Below are 23,761 nucleotides of genomic sequence, written 5' to 3'. Positions count from 1 at the left end.
TATTTTCAAGCTGTCTGAGGTAGGGAGGGTGTGTCCTGGGGTATTTATGGTTGTGGGTTTGTACTTGTTGTGTTGGGAGGATAGAATGAGGCAGTGTGTTTTTTCAGTTGGAATGAGATTGCCCAGGAGTCCATGATGTTCAGGCCATCATTGATTTTATTGGTTATTTCTGTCAAGTCATGTCTGAAGGGGATGTACATTGTAACGTGGTCTGCGTAAATGAATGGGTTAAGGCCTCTATTGGATAAGAACTGTGCCAGTGGAATCATCATCATGTTGAAGAGTATTGGTGATAATGGTGATCTTTGAAGTACTCCACAGACAGCTTTCCACGGTGGTGATATGTTTGAGTTTGATATTACTTGATAAGTAATCACGGACAAAATTGCTATTGAGCATTATATTTACTTAAATTTTATGTTCAAATTGTGTATGACATCTTATGTGAAATTTAGGATGGCCTCAATGCAATTTTTGGCAAAAAAACCCAGATTATTCACTTTGGACTTGCCCAACAAAAGACAACAATAATAAATTAACCCATCATTTGCATCAATCTTAATCATTTCAGGTTTTAGTTAGGTATTTTCTGCTGTTCCTTTCAGGCTGCAGCAGAATAATGTAGCACTTAGGGAGAAAGATACAGCCCAGAAGTCCAGCACTTGAAGCCAGGATAGCAAATATCTCCACTGCCACCATGTACTTGCCCTTGGTGCTCAGATATGTTGGGATGAAGGAGACCCAGACACTGCAGAACACCAGCATGCTGAAGGTGATGTACTTGGCCTCATTGAAACTATCAGGTAGATTTCTTGCTAGGAAAGCTATGATGAAGCTGATACCAGACAAAAATCCTAGATATCCCAGAACAAAGTAAAATGCAACTACAGACCCTTCATTACATTCAATTAATATTATTCCAGTTTCTGATCTCATATTAAGATATGGGAATGGGGCAGCAGTACACAACCAGATGAGACAGAGAAGAGCCTGAAGAAGGGAACAGGAAAGGACTATAGAGTTTGAGAACGTGGAACCCATCCATTTCCGGAGCTTGTTCCCAGGTTTGATGGCATGGAAGGCCATGACCACGGTGATGGTTTTTGCCAATACAGAGGAGAGTGAAATGGAAAAAATGATCCCAAAAACAATCTGTCGGAGAATACAGGTCATCTTTTCAGGACGGCCAATGAATATCAAAGAACAGAGGAAGCAGAGCATGAGTGAGATGAGGAGAATGTAACTGAGGTCTCGGTTGTTGGCTTTCACTATTGGAGTGTCTTGGTAGCTAATAAAGATTCCCAAAATAACAGCAGTGCTGAGAAAGAAGAAAATTATGATGAAAGTCAAAGTTATCCCCAAAGGCTCTTCATAGGACAGGAAGGTTATTACTTTTGGGATACAAGCATCTCTCTTCTGATTGGGCCATTGGTCCTCTGGACATGTTATACAGGTATCCATATCTGAGAATGAAAAATATTGTCTTATTATCTCACAAATAACATCTGTTGCAGGACATACATGAATGCCTATGTTCTTTTATAGAAAAGGTCCCCCTATTGGCCAAACCCTTTTCAATCACACCTCAAGTATTGTATAGTATTATTGTGGATGTGTTTCATTATTAGAGTAGGTGCAGAGAAAGGTGAATAAATGATTGATCAAATCTCATATGAGAAAAGTCTAAAAATGGTTAGGGCTCTTCAGATTGGAGAAGTAACTGCAGAGGGGAGATATGATAGGTAAGCATAAAATGGTCTTTTACTCTTTCAAAAATGACAAAGAATATGGGAAATGCCATAAAATTAGTAATTAGTGCATTTAAATCAAATAGGAAAAATATATATATTTTTCATTAAATGCATGTTTAGGTTCTGAGACATGTTGCTGGAGGATGTCACAAAAGTAGTTAGCTGGGTTTTGAAAAAGTTTAGATAAATTCTGGGAGGAAAAGTCCATAAACCATTATTAAGGTTGAGCTGGGGAAAGCCACTGGTTAACCTTGGAAATAAGGGACATGGAGTCTTTCTACTTTTGAAATTCTGCCAGGTATGGACTGACCATTCGGGCAACCGGGCAGTGCCCTAGGGCCCAGAGGTTCTGGGGGGCCCCAAGGCTCTGCCCAGATGCCCGCTGCTCTCCCCACTCCCACCCAAAACCCTCCTGCCACGGCCACCACTGCTGCTGCTGCCGTTACAGCAGTGGCAGCAAAAACAGGAAAAAAAAGAAAAGATTGTGCTGCAGGGCTGCACTGTTCCTGCTCACGGCTGCCAGTCCCCCTTCCTCTGACAGAATTTCTTGTTCTGGGGCAGAGCCGGTCAGCCGCGAGTGGGAACAGTGCGGCCCCACAGCCTGCGATCTTTTTTTCTGTTTTTTTTGCCGCCACTGCTGAAATAGCAGCAGCTGCAGTGGTGGCAGTGGCAGGGGGTATTGGGTGGGAGTGGGGGGAGCCTGGTGCACCAGTGGCAGTGGAGGTGTCTGGTGGGGTGGGAAAAGAGGAGTTGGGTGTTGGCGGGGCTGGAAAAAAAAAGACTGAGATACTGGATGGGGGGGGGGGGGGGGGACACTGTACGGAGAGGAGTGGGGAGGGGGAACAGATGCCGGATAGATGGAAGGGAGGACAGACGTTGGATGGAAAGAGGGAGAGGGGGGACAGACACTGGATGCAGATGTTGGATAGAGAGAAGAAAAAGAAAAAGAAAGAAAGAGAGAGAGAAGGGGGGGGGGGGGGGGAGAAAGGCAGACACTGACAAGAGTTAAGAAGAGATTGAGGAAAGATGAAATAAGAGACTGGGACAAACACAATTAGAAGAAGTAAACGGCCAGACAACAAAGGTAGGAAAAAATTATTTATTTATTTATTTGTTGCATTTGTATCCCACATTATCCCACCTCTTTGCAGGCTCAATGTGGCTTACAATACATCATGGATAGTGGAAATACATGATAAGATAGATATTATTTTTAGTTTAGGATAAAGTAATGTAGTAGCTGTGTTAATAAATATAGAAAATGGAAATAAGGTGATATCTTTATTGGACTCATTTTAATACATTTTTGACTAATGTTTGGAGACCCAACCCTTCTTTCTCATTTCAGAAGAGAATACCTTAACAGCAGTATACTGTCCTGACCTGAGGAAAGAAGTTTTGGCTTCTGAAAGCTAATTGAAAAATGTATTAGTATAGTGATTGAAATATGTCAGTTTTTGAAATTTGCATCTGCGGGTGGGGGAATAGTGGCAGCGAGCAGGCAGGAAAGAACCGGGATGGCGGGGGCGTCGCCTGTTGCAGTATGGAGGGTGTCGGGCCACAGCCAGGCGGGGGTCCCAGACCACTCAGTCCACCCCTGGATTTTGCTATGTACTTGTCACTTTGGATTGACAACTGTTGGAAATAGGATACCAGGTTATGACAGACCTTTGGTCTAACTCAGTATGGCAACTCTTAAGTTCTTATGTTTGCAAATCCTTGATTTCTTGAACAACAGAACATTTGGTGTTCTAAAGTTCTGACTGATATCAATAGGCAGTGCTTTTTTTGTGCCGGTACGCAACGGTACGGCGTACCGGCACCTTTTTTTTTTTTGCTACCCCCGCTCCGTGAGTCCATGTCCCGCACGCAGTGCCAGCCCCCATTTCCAGCCACTGCTGCTTCTCCTGTTGAGCAGCAGCGGCCGCTACACAAAGAAAAAGATTTTTTAAAAAATTCAAACCTGGCTGAAACGCGGTACCCCGGCACTGTAGACAGCCATTAGGCATTGGCTGTTGCCCCGCAGCCGCTCCTCTTCTTGCCTCTACGTCACTGCGCTCCTCCAGGGTCTTCTTCCAGGGGCAGTGACGTAGAGGCAAGAGGAGGAGCGGCTGCGGGGCAACCGCCAATGCCTAATGGCTGTCTACAGTGCCGGGGTACCGCGTTTCAGCCAGGTTTGAATTTTTTTTTAATCTTCTTTTTCTTTGTGTAGCGGTCGCTGCTGCTCAACAACAGGAGAAGAAGCAGCAGCCAGAAATAGGGGCTGGTGCCGCGTGCGTCACGACTTCGCGCCGTTCGCGGGAAACTTGGCAGGGAGAGGGAATCCAACAGAGGGAAGGATTGGGGAGAGAGAGAAAGAGGGAAACCAACAGAGGGAAGGATTGGGGAGAGAGAGAAAGAGGGAAACCAACAGAGGGAAGGATTGGGGAGAAAGAGGAAGAGGGAAACCAACAGAGGGATGGATTGGGGGGAGAGAGAAAGAGGGAAACCAACAGAGGGAAGGATTGGGGAGAGAGAGGAAGAGGGAAAATAACAGAGGGAAGGATTGGGGAGAGAGAGGGGAAAACAGATGGAAGGATTGGGGAGAGAGAGGGGAAAACAGATGGAAGGATTGGGGAGAGAGAGGGAAAAACAGATGGAAGGATGGGGAGAGAGAGAGGGAAAAACAGATGGAAGGATGGGGAGAGAGAGAGGGAAAACAGATGGAAGGATTGGGGAGAGAGGGGAAAACAGATGGAAGGATTGGGGAGAGAGAGGGAAAAACAGATGGAAGGATGGGGAGAGAGAGGGAAAAACAGATGGAAGGATGGGGAGAGAGGGGAAAAACAGATGGAAGGATGGGGAGAGAGAGAGAGGGAAAACAGATGGAAGGATTGGGGAGAGAGAGGGGAAAACAGATGGAAGGATTGGGGAGAGAGAGGGAAAAACAGATGGAAGGATGGGGAGAGAGAGGGAAAAACAGATGGAAGGATCGGGAGAGAGAGAGGGAAAACAGATGGAAGGATGGGGAGAGAGAGGGAAAACAGATGGAAGGATGGGGAGAGAGAGGGGGAAACAGATGGAAGGATGGGGAGAGAGAGAGGGAAGACGCTGGATGGAAGAATGCAGAAAGAAATAGGGGAGACACTGGAAGGATGGGGAGAGAAAGCAGAGCTGCTGGATGGAAAAGGGGAATAGAGAAAGACTGGAGAATAAGAGGAAGGGGCATGGGGAGAACAAGGGTGAGGAAAAGATGAAAAGCCACAGGTAGATGAACGAAATTAAAGAATGGATAGTAAGAATGAATTAAATCTGGACAGAGAGAGAGCCTGAAAAATATTGAAGAAAGCAAAGAAAAAGGAGACAAAAATGACAAATGGCACAGAAGAGTTAAGCGAAAACAAAGGAAAGGAGAATCACAGACTGGGACCAATATGGAAAGAAAAACAGTCACCAGACAACAAAGGTAGAAAAAAATCATTTTATTTTCATTTTAGTGTTTGTAATATGTTCAATTTGAGAATTTACATTGGTTGTCTTATTTTGCACTGGGTATACTGGAGCTGTAAGAGCTTACAGAGATTATTTATAATGAAAAAAAATCACGTTATTTTTTTCTCCTATAGTACTGTAATATTTTCAATGATGTCTGTTTATATGCGCCATGGCTGGTATAGGGGGTGTGGTTAATGTGGGTGTGGCTATCATAGGGGTGGAGCCATATGTGGTGACCCCGCCCATAATGAGTACCGGCACCTTTTTTTCTACAAAAAAAGCACTGTCAATAGGTGTCAGGAGTAACAATTCCATTTAACACTGGGAAGAACTAAAGAATTTTTCCATCATTTTGACTTCTGTCTGCTACTCCTGTGCCCTATCTTTTCAAATCCAGAGTTCCCATAAAGCAGCTTACACTAAACTTTCACCATCAGCACATGCCCATAGTGCAGGAGCCCTTACCATCACCTATTTTCTAGGTGGTAAGTGCTCCCTGTTAAGCGCTAATTAGTTGATGCGTGGAAATATAGCTGCAATAACCGATTTGCGCATAACACGCCTATCTGCACCCAAACAATCCCCAGCACTAAAAATTAAAATGTATTTTTTTAGCGCATGGGAAGCACGTGCAGATCCTCTTAATGAGAAAGTTATCTGGACTACACTTCTGAATATTGCAGTGCCCAGGTAAGTCCAGGGCAGGCTCTACCCAGAATACACCACTGCCCAAGGGTATGCCTCATTGTAATGCATCACTTACCAGTTTGGTTGGAGACCTCGCCTTCTGAACAGGGAATACAATCATAACAGCAGATAGACTTTCCTTCCCTGGTTAATTTCCTGAACCCAGGAAGGCAACTCTGGCTGCATCCAGACTGCGGAGGTGCCTGAAGATTGAGAAAATAATCTGAGAAAGTTGAGATAAACACTGGATTCTGACTTTTCAGATCAAGCTTTAAATTTTCTTTATAAACACAAGCTTTTTCTATCCTTTTTTTTTGTCTCATTACCAAGCTATTCAGTAGAATATGGGGTGACGTATGAGCCCTATTTTGATTGGAAATATAGATGCAGTATGAAACAAGTGTGGCCTGGAATCATTCATTCAGGTTCACTGAGGAAATGTGTTCAGGAATGTTCTTGTGCTATTCACCCTCAACATTAATATCTTGTTTAAACAGAATAATGAAATACCACTGTTTCCTTAATTAACTTTGAAATTTCCATGTTCATAAGACTCAGACAGATAAGCTCTTTGTTTAAACTTGTTGCCTCACCAACAGGCTTATTTTCGAGAGAAGGACGACCATCTTTCAACACAAATCGGAACATGGGCGTCCTTCTCCCAGGGTTGCCCAAATTGGCATAATCGAAAGCCGGCGTCCTCGACCCATAATTGAAAAGAAAGGGCATCCCTGACGAGCACTTGGACGACTTTACTTGGTCCTTTTTTTGTTACGACCAAGCCACGAAAAGGTGCCCAAACTGACCAGATGACCACCAAAGGGAATTGGGGATGACCTTCCCTTACTCCCCCAGTGGTCACTAACCCCCTCCCACCCTCAAAAAATAGTTTAAAAATATTTTGTGCCAGCCTCAAATGTCATACTCAGGTCCATAACAGCAGTATGCAAGTCCCTGGAGCAGTTTTAGTGGGTGCAGTGCACTTCAGGCAGGTGGACCCAGGCCCACACCCCCCCCCCCACCTGTTACACTTGTGGAGGTAAATGTGAGCCCTCCTAAACCCACCAGAAACCCACTGTACCCACATCTAGGTGCCCCCCTTCACCTGTAAGGGCTATGGTAGTGGTGTACAGTTGTGGGTAGTGGGTTGTTGGGGGACTCAGCACAAAAGGTAAGGGAGCTATGTACCTGGGAGCAATTTCTGAAGTCCACTGCCGTGCCCCCTAGGATGCCCGGTTGGTGTCCTGACATGTCAGGGGGACCAGTGCACTACGAATGCTGACTCCTCCCACAACCAAAGGGCTTGGATTTGGTCATTTCTGAGATGAGCGTCCGTGTTTATTGGTCAGTATGAAACATGGGAGCTAAGGGCAGACAGATAAAGGTTTCATACTGGGAGTGTTGCCCAGGCCCATTGTGCCCGCTGAGACTCTGTCTGACTGCAACCGGAACCTCCCAGTCGCTGACATAGATGTTGTCTGCAAGTCAAGCGGTGATGTATAATTTATTTTTTACTTACTTGAATAAAGTTTATGTAATAACCTTTGACCGCCTCTATAGTCTATGTCTGACAGAGATATACCCAAAAGAACCTAAAGCAGAACAAGGAGAGATTCAAACATGCTGCCTTTAGCCTCCTCGGCACTCTCTTTCTTCTGCAGTCCACCCCACCTCTGACATAACGTCCTGTTTCCACCTGGGCAGACTGCAGCAGCAGAGGGAGAGAGTGCTGATGAGGCCAAAGGCAGCATATTTGAATTGCTTTCACGCTGGAAACCCTCTGTTTAGAAAGAAAAAAAAACCAAACACATTTTAAAGTTAGACTGGGCAGATGAGGGAGATGCTGGGCAGGGATAGAGAGAAGGGGGAAGATATGCAGGCCCACAGCATGCCATTTCTGGTGCCCCTAAATGTTGGCGTCCCCCTGCCGACCTCGTTCCACTGGTCTTTCTCTGTCATAAGGAGAAAGGTTGGAAGGTACACTGCCAGGAACTCCAGGGACTTGAACTGGTTAATATCAGCTTCATAAAGCAGTAGAACCAGAGGAAGAGAGAAGCAGACTTATTTTATTAATACAGCTTAATAAGGCATTTTATATTTGTTATAAAGTAACGTTGAAGGATATATGCCACTGCAGTAATTATTTTCCAGGATAGTGTGATGTGCGTAAAGAGGTTGACCACACCGATTTGTTTTAAATTTACTACATTGTAGTTTCATCGCATGCCCCTTAGTCCTAGTATTTTTGGAAGCCTGAACAGACGCTTCACATCCACCTGTTCCACTCCACTTATTATTTTATATACCTGTATCATGTCTCCCCTCAGCTGTCTCTTCTCCAAGCTGAAAAGCCCTAGCCTCCTTAGTCTTTCTTCATAGGGAAGTTGTCCCATCCCCGCTATCATTTTAGTCGCCCTTCGCTGCACCTTTTCCAATTCCACTATATCTTTCTTGAGATGCGGCGACCAGAATTGAACACAATACTGAAGGTGCGGTCGCACCATGGAACGATACAGCGACATTATAACATCCTCACACCTGTTTTCCTAATAATACCCAACATTCTATTCGCTTTCCGAGCCACAGCAGCACACTGAGCAGAAGGTTTCAGTGTATTATCGACGACAACACCCAGATCCCTTTCTTGGTCTGTAACTCCTAATGTGGAACCTTGCATGACGTAGCTATAATTTGGGTTCTTTTTTCCCACATGCATCACCTTGCACTTGCTCACATTAAACGTCATCTACCATTTAGCCGCCCAGTCTCCCAGTCTCGTAAGGTCCTCTTGTAATTTTTCACAATCCTGTCGTGAGTTAACGGCTTTGAATAACTTTGTGTCATCAGCAAATTTAACTACATCGCTAGTTACTCCCATCTCTAAATCATTTATAAATATATTAAAAAGCAACGGTCCTAACACGGACCCCACTAACTACCCTTCTCCATTGTGAATACTGCCAATTTAACCCCACTCTCTGTTTCCTATCCTTCAACCAGTTTTTAATCCACAATAGGACATTTCCTCCTATCCCATGACCCTTCAATTTCCTCTGTAGCCTTTCATGAGGTACCTTGTCAAACGCCTTTTGAAAATCCAGATACACAATATCAACTGGCTCCCCTTTGTCCACATGTTTGTTTACTCCTTGAAAGAATTGAAGTAAATTGGTCAGGCAAGATTTCCCCACACAAAAGCCGTGCTGACTTGGTCTCAGTAATCCATGTCCTTGCTCTGTAATTTTGTTTTTGATAATAGCCTCTACCATTTTGGCTGGCACCGACGTCAGACTCACCGGTCTATAAAAATGCTAAATAGTAGTAGTAGGGTCTCCCCTGGAACCTTTTTTAAAATGGGTGTTAGATTGACCACCCTCCAATCTTCCAGTACCACACTCGATTTTAAGGATAAATTGCATATCACTAATAGTAGCTCCGTAAGCTCATTTTTTAGTTCTATCAGTACTCTAGGATGAATACTATCTGGTCCAGGAGATTTGCTACTCTTCAGTTTGCTGCCCCAGAAGCTTAGCCGGTGGTGGGAGGCAGGGCTGGTGGTTGGGAGGTGGGGATAGTGCTGGGCAGACTTATACGGTCTGTGCCAGAGCTGGTGGTGGGAGGCTGGGCTGGTGGTTGGGAGGCGGGGATAGTGCTGGGCAGACTTATACGGTCTGTGCCCTGAAAAAGACAGGTACAAATCAAGGTAAGGTATACACAAAAAATGGCACATGTGAGTTTATCTTGTTGGGCAGACTGGGTGGACCGTGCAGGTCTTTTTCTGCCGTCATCTACTATGTATGTTACTATGTTACTCAAGTCTGCTATAATAGTAGAGTTTAAGAGGCAGATGCACTAAAGCTTAATGAGCTTTTAATGACCCTCCAACGAGGAAATTTTGATCCGTTGCATGCATCAAAGGGCTTTTACCGAGGAAGCTAGCAGCTAACGAAAACGGAATGGAGATGAGCAATTAGTGTAAAAACCCCATTGAAACGAGATGCACTAACTTTTTCCGATTGCCTTTACGCAGGAAAAAGGCAGGAAATCTAACGAGAGGTCTGTACCTCTCGTTAGGGCTGTCAGCTACAAGTTTAAAAGTGAAATGCATTTAAAAAAATAACTAGGAGGGCGAAAACGAGCGTCAGGGGCGTCCTTGCTGCTCCCCTCTCTCTCAGCACCAAAAGAAAAAAAAAATCGGGAGGGGGCAAAGGCGCTCGTGAGGAGCGTCCTGTATGGCCGTCCTTGCCCCCCCACCCGCCTGAGGTCGCCGTTTCCTCCCCCCCCCCCCCGCACGAAAAAACTCAAATTTTAGCAGCCCCAGCCCCGGGCCGGCCCTCCTCCCTTCCTGTGTCTTCTCCCACACTAGCTCCGCCTCCCGCCATGCTCCGGTCCCGTGCCCCGCCCCCGCCGCCCCCCCTTTGGTCGTGGCTGCCGCTCTTCCTGGGCCCGCCCTCCTCTGACGTAGGTAAACTACGTAGTTTTCCTACGTCAGAGGAGGGCGGGCCCAGGAAGAAAGAAGGGACGTCTGAGGAGGCCTTCTGACTCGCCGATCAGCTGTTCTTGCCAGTGCAGTAGAGGTGAGAGGCGCTGCACGGGCCGGTAAGGCAAGGGGGGGTCGTTGGAGGGGGGGAGCGGCAGCCACGACCAAAGGGGGGGCGGCGGGGGTGGGGCACAGGACCGGAGCATGGCGGGAGGCGGAGCTAGTGTGGGAGAAGACACAGGAAGGGAGGAGGGCCGGCCCGGGGCTGCTAAAATTTGAGTTTTTTCGTGCGGGGGGGGGGGGGGGGGGGAGGAAACGGCGACCTCAGGCGGGGGGGGGGGGGGCTAGGACGGCCATACAGGACGCTCCTCACGAGCGCCTTTGCCCCCCTCCCACCTTTTTTTATTTTTGTTTTGATTTGGGAGCCATGTGCTTGTGTTTTGGCTGTTTGTGGCATGCGCAGAGCAGCTAACATAACGATTGGCTGCTCTGCGCATGCTTTAGGGGCCGATTACCAACGTGTATTGTGATTCTTTGATACATTGTACGTTTCAATACCGATCCGAGCATGTGTGACTTGTTGTTTTGGTGCATTCTTCATTTTTTTAAAATCGTTAGGGACTTTAACGATTTAGATTTTTTAACGTTTGCTTGATGCATCTGCCCCTAAGTTATAAGATAAAGCAACTTCATTTAAAAATGTCAGTACTTGCAAGGTTTCCATAAGTGTGAATGTGGTTTATGTTGATGCAGTACAGACTGTTTACTTAGAAATCCATTATCAAGTGCACTCTAAGGCATTATGTAGGAGTATACCAAGCACTACTCACACCTATATGCCTAGCACCCCCTCATGTTAACTCTGGGACCCCCAAAACATCAGGTCTAGCTATGCCCCTGGAGTCATTTGAAATATAACAATTTAGCTCATGTATTTATTCATTTGATAAATTGGTCTTTATATGGTTACAACAGGGCACTATATAGGGTTGATATAAGACATGTAGACATATGAGGCTGCATCTTCCTAGTAAAAAAAAAAAGTGTGCTTAATTTTGAGGAAGGAGCTTTTGACACCTTGGAGAGTTGTGACTTTAATTTGACTAATTTCTTAGAAACATCTTCTGATACTATTACTACTAGAGCCACTCTCTTGATTACTTTTTTGGCAGAAAAGGATAAAATTATAATTTTTAAAAAACTTACTTTAAGAGAAAATATATTTCCTTTTGCGGTCAAAATTTTTTAATGTTTCCTATCCTGGCCATGGAAACAATGTCTTTTTTGACCCTCTCCATTTGGAGAATTCTTTGAGTGATGAAGTTCCTTTACGAAATTATTTCTTTGTGTGTAGAAGTAGGATATAGGTCTGTAATGTAATGGAATCATTAGCTGAAGATTTGAAATAAATCAAGTTTTTCCTGTTATATTTTTGAGAATGTTTACAGGTATTCCCTGGATGTGTGAAATATGCATGGTTCAGTGGTTTCTATCTTATATCTGACCTGGCTGAAGATGTCTTCCCACACAACTGCCTTCTCATTGATGGTAAAGCCATTCCCTGGTGGAGCATAAGGGTTATAATTTCCAGCAATTTCATTACTCTGCGTCCCATTGGGTAGAAAGTCACTGTTTATAATATTATAGCCAATGGCAAGGTCACCATTCTCATCAAAAAAGATCTCCTCACCCAGAACATTCTTAAAATGAAGGTTCTTCAGATAATGATTAAGCTAATGGGAAACAAAACATTTATATTATTGACCTGACTGCAAGGATACACTCCTAATGTCAAGCACATACAATCTGCTCCTCATTGTAGGGATGAACTTCATTGCAAAGCAACAAGATGTAAGGGATATTATCTGGAAAATTATTTCAGGTACATGTACATGGTTATCTATCTATATTTATAGCTAGAGCAGTATCTATATACAAAACATATATATTGTAATGGCTCCCTTGGCTGTACTGTGTAAAGGGGGGGGGGGGTCTGCTTCCTCCTCTTGGGCGGAGCTGGCAAGCCTGCGGGGCTCCCAGGGTTCCAGGACAGAATACAGCTGATATGGGAACTCCAGACCAAAGTCTTTTATTATCAAGGCAATTTCACACCCCAAATCATAATATAGTCTTCAAAAAAAAGTATAGTCCTCCTAATATAATCCTCAAAAGAAAAAGGTACAGTCTAGGTCTCAAAATCCCTCAGCAAACGCTCAGCTCATCAAGACCTCAGGTCTTCTACTAGGGCATTAGCTTTCCCTTCCCCCTCCTTCACAAGGGTTTAGTAAGAGTTCAGCAAACTTCCAATATAGCACAATAGTTCAGAACAAATCTTCATGGACAGTCTTTGCACATCAAACCAATACCACAAATCACCTGCCTTTTCACGGCAGTTTCTCCCACCTCTCAGCACCACGCCTGGTGTGACCTCCTCCACTGCCTTCATGTGCTGAGCAGAGTAACCTTTGAATTCTCCCACTCTATGGTAGCTGGCTCCTCTCCCTTGGGCAGCTCTAATGGCAGGCTACTTCCTTCCTCCACATACTCCACAGAATCTCTCTCTCCCTTCGTCTCTCCTCCTCCCTGGTGACCGAGAGCCTCTAGGACATCCGCACTCCCCTTCTCACAGCTGGGGGGAATTATATACTGATGATGGTGAAGCCAGAGAAACTGAGCTTCATCCTTCCTTCGCCCTCTAGTGGGGAAGGGAGTAACAGGCTCACCCTGCCTCGAGCCATTACTCCCTCTGCTGGGACTGGGAATCCATTCCATCTTTTTAGGACTACTCTCACTCATTCTTGCAAGGACTTCTGGGACCCATAGTTCTGGGCTCAACTGCTTCACTGGGGAATCTCTGGGGCCTGCCTTGTCACAACTGCTAGTAAGAAGTCTGGTTGGAGTCTCTTCTTGTTTTTTAGGAGGGGGCTGCTGAAAAACAAGCAACAACAACCACTGCAATTCCAATCTTAAATCCTGTCCGGGATTTCAGTCTTGCTTATCAAAAGTAGCTCCCAGTAATCCTTAGTAGAAATAGTTCTGCTGTAGTGCACAGTACTTGTCTTTGTCTGTTTGTTCTTCTATTATGCAATACAAAAAGGAAGGCACACTTCACCTTTTCCTCCCCAGTAAAGCTCTTAGATAAGCAGTTTGTTTACGCTTTTCCCTTCAGCCAGGCTTGAAAACTACTTTAAACGTCTCCCTCCTCTGAGCACAGTCCTATCTCTAAGACAAAGCACACAAACGGAACCAAAGCACAGCTAATGCTTATCAATTAAAGCAGAGGCGTAGCCACAGGTGGGCTTGGGTGGGCCAGGGCCCACCCATTTATGGCTCAGGCCCACCCAACAGTAGCACTTGTTTAGTGGTAACTGGTGGGAATCCCAAGCTCTGCCAGCTGAAGATTTTCCCCTGATGGTAACAAAAACGCTACTCTCCATGACACTGGCACCTGCGCATGCTCAGTTTTCAGTGCATGCCTGCTGCCAAGGTGGAATGAAGCATTTTCCCACCAGCTGAGATAATTTTTTTTTTTGGGGGGGGGGGGGGGGGGAGAAAACTTGGTGCCCACCCAATTCTTGCCTAGGCCCACCCAAAATCTGTTGTCTGGCTACGCCCCTGAATTAAAGTTCATTTCACAGTTTAAAACTAGTTAATAGCTTTTCACATTTTTTACAGACAGCCACAGTGTATCTTAAGCTGGGCTCATCACCTCCCTCCTTGGTTATAGCTGACACCAGTCCTCTCACAGGGACTGTGTGAAACAGAAAAAAAAAAAAAAAGAATTCTTCCAGCCACTGAAGCTCCCAGCATCTGGTTTCACTCACTCTCTGGAGATACTTCCATTCTCTCCTCCTCTTCAATAACTGCTGTCTCTGGGACAGTTTGAGACACTCTCTGATCAGCCCACTCCATCTCTGTCTCTTCACTTCCTCTTTCCTCTTAGCCCATGGGAGCCCCTCCACCTCCTAGCTGCAGCTGGTGTCCCAGGGGCGTAGCCAGACAGCAGATTTTGGGTGGGCCTGGGCAAGAAGTGGGTGGGCACCAAGTGTTCTTCACCGCACCAAAAAAATATCTCAGCTGGTGGAAAAATGCTTCTCTCCACCTTGGCAGTCTGCAGCAGACATGCGCTGAAAACTGAGCACTCGTAGGTACCAGTATCGTGGAAAGCAGCATTTTCGTTACCATCAGGGGGAAGTCTTCAGCTGGCAGAGATTGGGATCCCCACCAGCTACCGCTAAACGTATACTACTGTTGGGTGGGCCTGAGCCCTATGTGGGTGGGCCCCTGCCCACCCAGGCCCACCTGTGGCTACGCCACTGTGGTGTCCATATTATACTGCCTAGCCAGCCAGAGAGCCTGGGCTAATTCAGGATCCTGGTCTGTCTGTAAGGACTGCCTCCAAATTTGCCAAGGATCTATCTATCTGGGTCCCTTCCCTTTCTCTAGCCATGCCGGGTTTTCTACCTCTTTCAAGAACCTATGCTGGGGCGGGGGGGGGGGGGGGGGAGTAATACAGGTTGGAACTTTCCCTGCTCTGCCTGTCACCTTTAGGCAGGGATTACGAGTCATTACAATATGGATATGCATTATTAAGATTGAGTTATTAGGTGAAAAATAGAGGACCAAGTCTATTACATGCAACTGGCCAAAACTATTCATTTTAAATCATTTTAACATTGGAAAAAATAATCACCCTGATATTCAGTGCCAAGCCATGTCCAGTCACCGGCACTGATTATTGAAGGATAATTTCTGTGGGGCTAGCTGCCAGAGCTGTTGCTGGTCCTCACCAATATTTAGCCAGGGCCCTAATAAGACAATTATGTGGGCCCTGGCTGAATATCGGCAGGGACCTGAATAACCTTTTTTTTTAAACCCCCCTCCCTAAAAGCCCCAGAAACTGCCTGCTATATTCCCTCCACCTCCCACAAGCCACTGCCATTTGAAGCTACAAGCCCTCCCCCAAATAAACCCTCAACCCCCCTCCCCAGGTCTGGGTAGGGTCTCTCGGGACTACCTGTATTCCTGGTGGTCCAGTGGAGGCAATGTGGGCAGGAACAAAGCGCACTCACTCCTGCCCCTTGTGGCTGCCTTTTGCAAATTGTCACCATGGCCTCTCGCATTATTGGGAGCTAATATTCTTGGACTACTCAGCCCAGGTTACCACCCACCAAAACGACTTATATCCTAAATGTGCACAACTGGTAAACATGAACATAAAATTTGTGTTGATATAAACAGATTAAGGATGGAAGAGGAAGATGCAGGAACAAGTAGAGAAAGAGCAAGTCTGTGGTCTGGCCACAGATTGGAGAAGAACAAATACAAACAAATGTTAGTTCAGCTGCACTATCAGAATTTGTTTTTTTGTCTCTCTTTTATATCTGTGATAGTGGAATGATAATTTGTTTCCCATCATATAAAATGCTTGCTTTTTTAAGTAGCATAACTCATGAAGTCTCTCGGTTGTGTCACATTACACCATCTAGCTTTATTGTAATCATGGTTCGGTGGCTGCATTGGCACACATTTTTTTACCCGTGTGACATCAAAAATGTTCTTTTCTTCCAAATAATATCATCTTTTATGTTCCGATTGTTACATACAAAAAGGTTGTATAATTGTGAGACAACAGTGGTCATCAGGTTGGTTCATACACCTTCCTAGATATGCCCCTCCTCTTCTCTTTTCAGTTTGCTATAACCACATTGCAGCCTTTTTATCTTTATGTGAGGTTTACTCTAAATTTTAATCTATATAAATAAAAATGTAAATGTTCGTTTGTTCAAAATCTTAAATCTCCGAAAGTTCTTCACCGATTGCTTTCAAATTCGGACACAACTTTGCATTCGAATATGCGCATGTTTTTATATACCTACTATTATATACAGTAGATGTCACAGCTGTCGTACTCGCGGAGCAGAAGCAGTGCGACGAGTAATTGCAAATCAAACTGAGGAAGAACGGCCATCAGCAAACGAGTGAAACAGACAAAGAATGGCTCAAATACGTGCCGAAGAAGCAGCAGAGCGACGTGCAGCCAGACTTGACGATGCATGGTTGCGAGCATGGCGATCGCGTTCTGCAGCTTCACATCTGCTTCATTCTCAACAGAATCAACGCGACAGGCTGAGAGTGGCTTAAATCTCCGAAAGTTCTTCACTGATTGCTTTCAAATTTCTACACAACGTTGCATTCCAATACGTGCGTGTTTTTATATACCTACAATTGCAAATCAAACTGAGGAAGAACAGGCATCAGCGAACGAACGAAACAGACAAAGAATGGCTCAAATACGTGCCGAGGAAACAGCACAGCGAAAAAAATCGCTTGAGGCTCTTGATCGATCATTGCAAGATTTGCGTGGAAACATCAGACCATTTCAGAACACATTAATATTGCTTGTAGGAGATTTCAGGCAAACATTACCTGTAGTTCCTCGATCAACACCAGCGGACGAAATAAATGCTTGCCTAAAATACTCTACTTTGTGGCAACACATAAAGACGTTAAACTTAACTACAAATATGCATGTCCAGCTGCAAAACGATCAATCCACTCAGATATTCTCACATCAATTGCTGAAAATTGGGAACGGAAAGGTGCCGGTTGATCTGACCTCAGGACGAATTTCATTGCCTCATAACTTCTGCAATTTAGTGACCTCAAAAGAACAATTGGTTGAAAAAGTATTTCCCAATATTCAAACCAATTATAAGAATCACGATTCGCTGAGTGAACGAGCTATTCTTGCGGCCAAGAACAAAGACGTCTACGAACTGAACAATTATTATTCAGTCTAACATTCAAAGCGAGCCACTCACATACAAGTCCGTCAACAATGTTCTGGAAGCAGATGAAGCCGTTAATTATCCAACAGAATTTTTCAATTCACTCGATCTGCCAGGGATGCCACCGCACGTACTGCAATTGAAAATCTGCGTGCCAATTATCATGTTGCGAAATATCAACCAGCCAAAGCTTTGCAACCGCACGCGGCTTGCAGTAAAAAAATTAATGAGCAATGTCGTACAAGCAACAATCTTGACAGGACCTTTCAAAGGTCAAGATGTCCTCATTCCTCGCATTCCTATGATTCCAACAGATATACCATTTCAATTTAAGAGATTGCAATTCCCAATTCGATTGGCGTTTGCAATCACCATCAACAAAGCTCAGGGCCAATCTTTACAATTCACCCGTTTACATCTACACACGGATTGCTTCTCACATGGACAATTATATGTTGCATGTTCTACAGTCGGCAAACCAGACAATCTCTATCTCTGCACACACAAAGGAACAACAAAAATATTGTATACCCACAAGCATTGTGAAATTAAACATATTAGAAACGTGCGCTTCCTCTTTTCTTTCTATTCCATTTAACCAGACTGAGCCACAGCAATGCGTGGCCGGGTAGAGCTAGTGTATAGATAATTATGGGCCCCTTTTACCAAGCTGTGACCCCTTTTACCACAGCGGGTAAAAGGGAAGTCTCTCTTTACTACAGGAAATGGCCATGTGGCGAGTAAAGCTGTGGGCCATTGTGGGGGGAGCGCTTACTGCCACCCATTGAGGTGGTAGTAAGGGCTCCCGTGCTAACCTGGAGGTAACCGGGCAGTGCCTGCCCGATAAACATCGGGTACACACCACGTACACTCCAGTGCTACAAAAATTAATATATTTTTGCAGCACCGGATATGATGGCGTGCTAGGTGTGGGAAGTACCACTGGGCTGCTGCGGTAGCCTGGAAATACTTCCTGTTTAGCGAGTGGTAATCGTTGTTATATCAACAATGTTTTTGTATTGTGGCAGGGAGATGAATTACGTTTCAGAAGTTTCATTACATGGTTGAATACTTGCCATTCTGCCATTTAATTTACAGTGTTCCAGTCTTATAACAAGATTCAATATTTAGATGTAGAAGTATGACAGGTGGACACAGGTTTTGTGACTGATGTCCACTTAAAACCTACTGATAGAAGCACCTTGCTGGAATACTGCAGTTGCCATATGTTAAATTGTACAGCGCTGCATAACCCTAGTAGCGCTTTAGAAATGTTAAATAGTAGTAGTAAAGGATGGTCAGCCGTTTTCGCAGTTTCTGCATTTTAGAAGAATCTGTACAGAAGAAAATTATTTTAGGTGTCAATTCAGAATATTTTGTAAAAATTGTTAACAAGTGGTTATCCCAATAAAGTATTATGGACTGCATACATGCAAGCTAAATTTAGCAACCACATTTTAGTGTTGCAAAATGGACAATTGCGATCTAAACAGGAAGATTAGTACTTTTGTGATACAGTTCACGATGGGCGGGGAAATCGTGGGTCAGATTATCCGACAGAATTGGGACATTTTGAAGACACATCCAGTCTTTGCCTAACAACAACTGCAAGTGGCATTTGCTAGAAATAAAAATGTAAAAGAACTAATAAGTTCTTCACAATTGAGGAGCAAGGACAATATGAGTCAATACACTGTGAATAGATCTGGACATGTTAAATATGGCTGTCAAGGATGTAAAATCTGTAACATCATGATTGAAACCATGGAGTTTATTAATCCGGTGGTTGGAAGGAGTTTTCAATTGAAATTCAATACCACCTGTACCACAACTTATGTAGTATATGTATTACAATGTAGCTGTAATAAAACATATGTGGGTAAAACCACCAGATCGCTACATGTATAGATCAATGAACATTGTTCAGCTATTTCACAAAAGAAACCTGCCACTCATTTGGTGCATCATTGCACTTTAAAGTCACATGAATTTGAAGAATTAGAATGTTTTGTGATTGATAGAGCGTTGCCAACAATGAGACATTATGATATAGATAGATTGTTACTACAGCAGGAGTTGGAATGGATTTCCCAATTGAGTTCTTTAGAAAATCTGGGTTTAAACATCGATATCAACTGGAATTGTTTTTTGCAATAAAGTTGTTTTGAAGCGAAGTTTCCCACATCTGGTTAATGATGAATGGGTATAGGTGGAAGTATGGGATATAAAAGATGCCACCGCCATTTTACCTTAATTCTTCAGCAGTCTAGTAACGATGAGTATGCAAGCATTGTGAGTAAGGCATGCCGGAGGAATTTGTAAGATGAAGAGTTTAGATTTATAATACTGGGTACATAATTTCTTTCTCTATGTTTTTGGTGACCGTCTAAAGGATCCCCAGAAGAAGCAATGGCAAAACGGGTGCCTGTCAGGATCTAAAGATAAGTGTCACTATCATTGTAACATTTGCGCTAATAAGACTGCTATACTGAAGTTTGATAATAAACTATATTGAAGCTAGACAAGAGGAAAGAGAAAAGTATTTTTTTAAAAAGAGGACATTGTGCCAATAAACAAAAGTCAAATGATTGAATGAACAGTTTTAATTTTAAATAAATATTAAAACTCAAGGAAGGAAATTAAAAAAAGAAAAAAAGGACGTTTTTGACCAATGATTACATGATTACGTGTGAATTTTAATGGAGCTGAAAAGGGGGCGTTGTCATGAGCATGGAATGGGTGGTCATGGGCGCTTCTAAAAAGTACACGTACTGTTATAGAATACACCCGCTTGGTGCAGACATTTAGGTCATGTTTTAGTTGGTCTAAAGGGTTGCACCTAATGTTTTGTCACAGGAATGGCCACTACATATATTCTATAACATATGCTGAACTTTAGGTGAGTTTTACAGAATCACACTAGCGTGCTTTTTTCTAGTGCCAATTTTTAAGAATCAATTTAAAGAATTTGGTCCTTAATGAATAAAGAAGTGAAAAGGCATTTGACCTGTCAGGTGGATAGATGCAGGGAGATTAGTCCCCGGATCATGCCATTGATTCCGTTGATGGCAAATCTTGGTTTTGAGCTCAGACTTTTAAGGTTTAATCTAGAGAGGTGGACATTCAGAAGGAAGTTAGTGATAAAGGGAATTGTTACTTGGGGAAGTGTAAGCCTCTGGGAGACTTTTTACAGGGGTGGAAGAGGTCCATGTGCGAACTGTTGGTTTATTATCACTTGAAGGTACAACATCTTCTGATTGTCTCCAGTAAAAATACAAGAAGGGTAAGGAGATGTCTAAAACCTTTCTTTTGGCATGAGAATCTAAGGTGAATAACTCCTTTCTTTACAAAGTGGTAAGAAGCTTTGATCCACCAAAGGACTAAGAGCATGTGGTGGCACAATGGACACACAACTTTGCTGGGGAAAGAGAAGTATCCTGGGCTGCTATTAGATTGTTAATAAAAAAATATTAAAAGTGTGATTTACTTACTATTTTTACAAGAACAAGTTTCTGTTTTGTGTCTATATCTCCCCAAAGCAAGCTTATTGAGCCAGGATTGCTGAACTTGGGCAATATTTTACATGCTTACAAGATCAGGTCTTCCTGGGATATTTGTTCTGAACTTAGGAAGAGGCTCATGTATTGGAGGTTTCTGGCCTATTACATGGTCCAATTGTATGTTTTAATGTATCAAAAGGCCCATTAGTACAATTATTTCATGGTTTGGAGATGGTACCTAGTTTGAGTAAGGAGGAGAAATTACTCCTTAAAAAGTTGCTTCTCTTTGGCAGGAAGTGCATGTTGGTAAATTGGCTTACACAGTAATTCCCCTCAGTTACTCAAAACAAAAATGAGTAGCACAGTAACATAGTAAATGACAGCAAATAAAGAACTGAATGGTCCATCCAGTCTGGCCAACAGTCACACTTATTATCAATTCATGGTTAAACCAACAATGAATGTGATATCAAATACTTGATCATTGTCTTTCCAGTTGTTACAGATGCTGCAATTTGAAAGGATCAGGTTGAAGAACAAGTCCCCTTTCCCCATCATTGGAGAGTGTTTCAACAAACATGGGCTCCATTTTGGGTGATGGGTGCTATCACAACAGGCATGGAGTCTCCAGTTAAATCTGTAAAGCAGCATTTAAAAAGGAAATTCGCAATGTGAATATTAAAACTCAGAGGCTTCCATGTAGAAGAATTGCTATCTGATAGGTTTGATTGGGGGGAGGAGGTTTGAATATTAACATCATTGCTTTGCTATAGGGTAAACCTACCACCAATAGAAGCCCATAGAGTAGAAAATCAAAGTCAAAACTCAATAAACTTTCTTTGAAAAAATGTTTTGTTAAGTGCTCAATTGTTTTCATAGGACTCACATAGATCAGTAGAAGTCTAAACATCATCTAATGGTCTATATGAGTCCCATGAAAATGAATAAGAAAAAAAAAGATTTATCTATGAAAGTTTATTGATTTGTGACTTTGAATTTTCTACTCTATGGTGTCCTATTGGTGTTTGGATTTATTTATTCCCCAGTGAATTTTCATGAATTATTCCTTTTAAACTTTGATTTGTAGTGTAAACATAAAGCAGGGAAGAACAAGGGGTCTTTCATGGTGAAGAATGCAGCTTGACGGGGAAGAAAAAGACAAAAGGGGATATAAAGTAGAAAAAAATGATTATCCATTTGTTAATACTAGTGGGGCAATGTTATATGGTTGGGCAATATTTTAACTGGAACATTTCTGTTATATGATGCAGATGATTTGATAAATTGGAAAAGATGTACCCGCTGTGGAAGTAATTTATATATAAAGCAATTTAAAAGAAACTGTGCAATTAATATTACCCTCATAATTTTTTAGATATGCTTTATATTCCACTTGAATCTTCCAAATTGGTGCACATGTCTGACGACAGGCAGGAATCATCTATGTGAGTATACTGACTTCACTACATCCTACACTTATAGAACATCACTTCTTTCTGAAAATAACATTCTTCCATCAAAGGATATTACCTTCCATGGTAAAAAATCCAAAATGCTCTCACTTTCTCCACTCCATAGGGTGATATTTCCAGAATTAGAAGTGATCATATCATGCAGTGCATGTGCCAGGCTATACACAGCATTGTATACATTATAGCTGTCCCCAGAGTACATGATGTCACAGTGTAAGATGTAGTCAGATGTTTCATCACTGCTGCAGGATCTTTGGATGCTCTTGGGGCACTGGTTGTTACACAGGTCCTTCCACCATGCTTCTATCGATGAATCACTTGGAAATAGAGCAGGATTTACCTCACGAACAAATTTATGAAAACTTGGAATATTTTTCTTTCCCACAGTGAAAGCTAGGGTGTTTTTCCTATCAATCTCATATGAAGGTGAGGTAAATATCCATTCAGCTGTGATTATCCAGACCTTTCCAGGTGCTTCCCAAATGGGTGTATGTCTTACAAGCTCTGTGTAGTCTCTATTACAATATAAAATAATCACTTTAGTTGAAGATGTAAAGATGACATTGAAAATATCATCTAAATTTCCAAACCTAAGTGAACTGGACTGATGGAAAGTTTCTATGAATTCAATGCAACCTCCACTTTGCTCAATCCCTTCTTTCAGGATCTGCACAGCCCGCATGCTGTTTTCATTACTGCATGCAACGATACCGACCCAGGTCCAGCCAAAATGCTTTAATAATTTGACTATCCCAGCACAAAGGTGCAGCTCACTGGGGACAGTCCGGTAAAAATAAGGAAACTTAACTGTATCGCTCATGACAAGATTCCCTGAGAAGTAACTGATCTGTTGAAAATAAAATATTGAATTCATCACCATCTTTGGTCATAAGATTACATTTCATTCACATATCACATTTTTAGAACTTAATTATACTGTACAGAGAGGAGGAGAAAACCATTTTGGATGACAAACCCAACTGGTATGAGGTATCAGAAAAGCTGTACTAATCTGTCAGGGAGACACAGTAGAGCAAAAGACTTCTGTGCACAAAAAATGTTTATGTTTTATTTTTTCTTTTTCATTCATTTTCATTTTTAATGCCTTTAACTTCTTTTTCTTAAAGTCAAACAAAAAGAAAAATGAAACAGAAGGATAAAATCTTCCCCAACCTTCACCCAAGTGACCTCTATCAGTGCTGCTGCTGAAATACTAAAGTGAGAGCCCCACCCTGGGACTTTCTACAAACTCTTCAAACCTCACAGACCCTTCACTTACTCACTTCTTCTAAAGGCAGGAACACTCCACCTTTGTTCCTGTCCTGCAGCTTCTGTATCTAAAAAATTGCTACTGAAGGGTGGGTGTTAGTTTCACATACAGTAGTTTTTTTAGATGTTAGTTTTACAGGACTTTGGCTAACACCTGCTCTGTTCCAGGAAATGGGGCTGCTGAGATGTGATGTTGTGCTTTATAAATGGTTCAACAGGAGTTACACATCAATCTCTGTCAATCTCCAAATGTATTCCTGAAGAGGCAAAAGATGCATCTGTAGAAATTTAGGCCCACAGAAATCAGTATGTACATTTCCACACTTTGGGGGTAATT

The 23,761-nt window shown here is 43.1% G+C and overlaps 1 protein-coding gene across 1 annotated transcript; it reads right to left on the bottom strand.

Annotated features, from left to right (window-relative positions):
- Window positions 1-567: 567 nt before the first annotated feature.
- LOC115464731 (vomeronasal type-2 receptor 26-like) lies at window positions 568-22,996 on the bottom strand. Its single transcript, XM_030195087.1, has 4 exons — window positions 22,214-22,996; window positions 11,898-12,125; window positions 5,989-6,115; window positions 568-1,463 (listed from the first exon to the last, which is right to left on the bottom strand). The coding sequence occupies exons 1-4, from the start codon at window positions 22,973-22,975 to the stop codon at window positions 568-570; spliced, it is 2,013 nt and encodes a 670-aa protein (XP_030050947.1). The 5' UTR covers window positions 22,976-22,996.
- Between the last annotated feature and the right edge of the window lie 765 nt (window positions 22,997-23,761).

Source organism: Microcaecilia unicolor, chromosome 3 (genome assembly GCF_901765095.1).
Source record: "Microcaecilia unicolor chromosome 3, aMicUni1.1, whole genome shotgun sequence".
NCBI lineage: Eukaryota > Metazoa > Chordata > Amphibia > Gymnophiona > Siphonopidae > Microcaecilia > Microcaecilia unicolor.
This window is presented reverse-complemented; position numbering and strand designations above follow the sequence as displayed.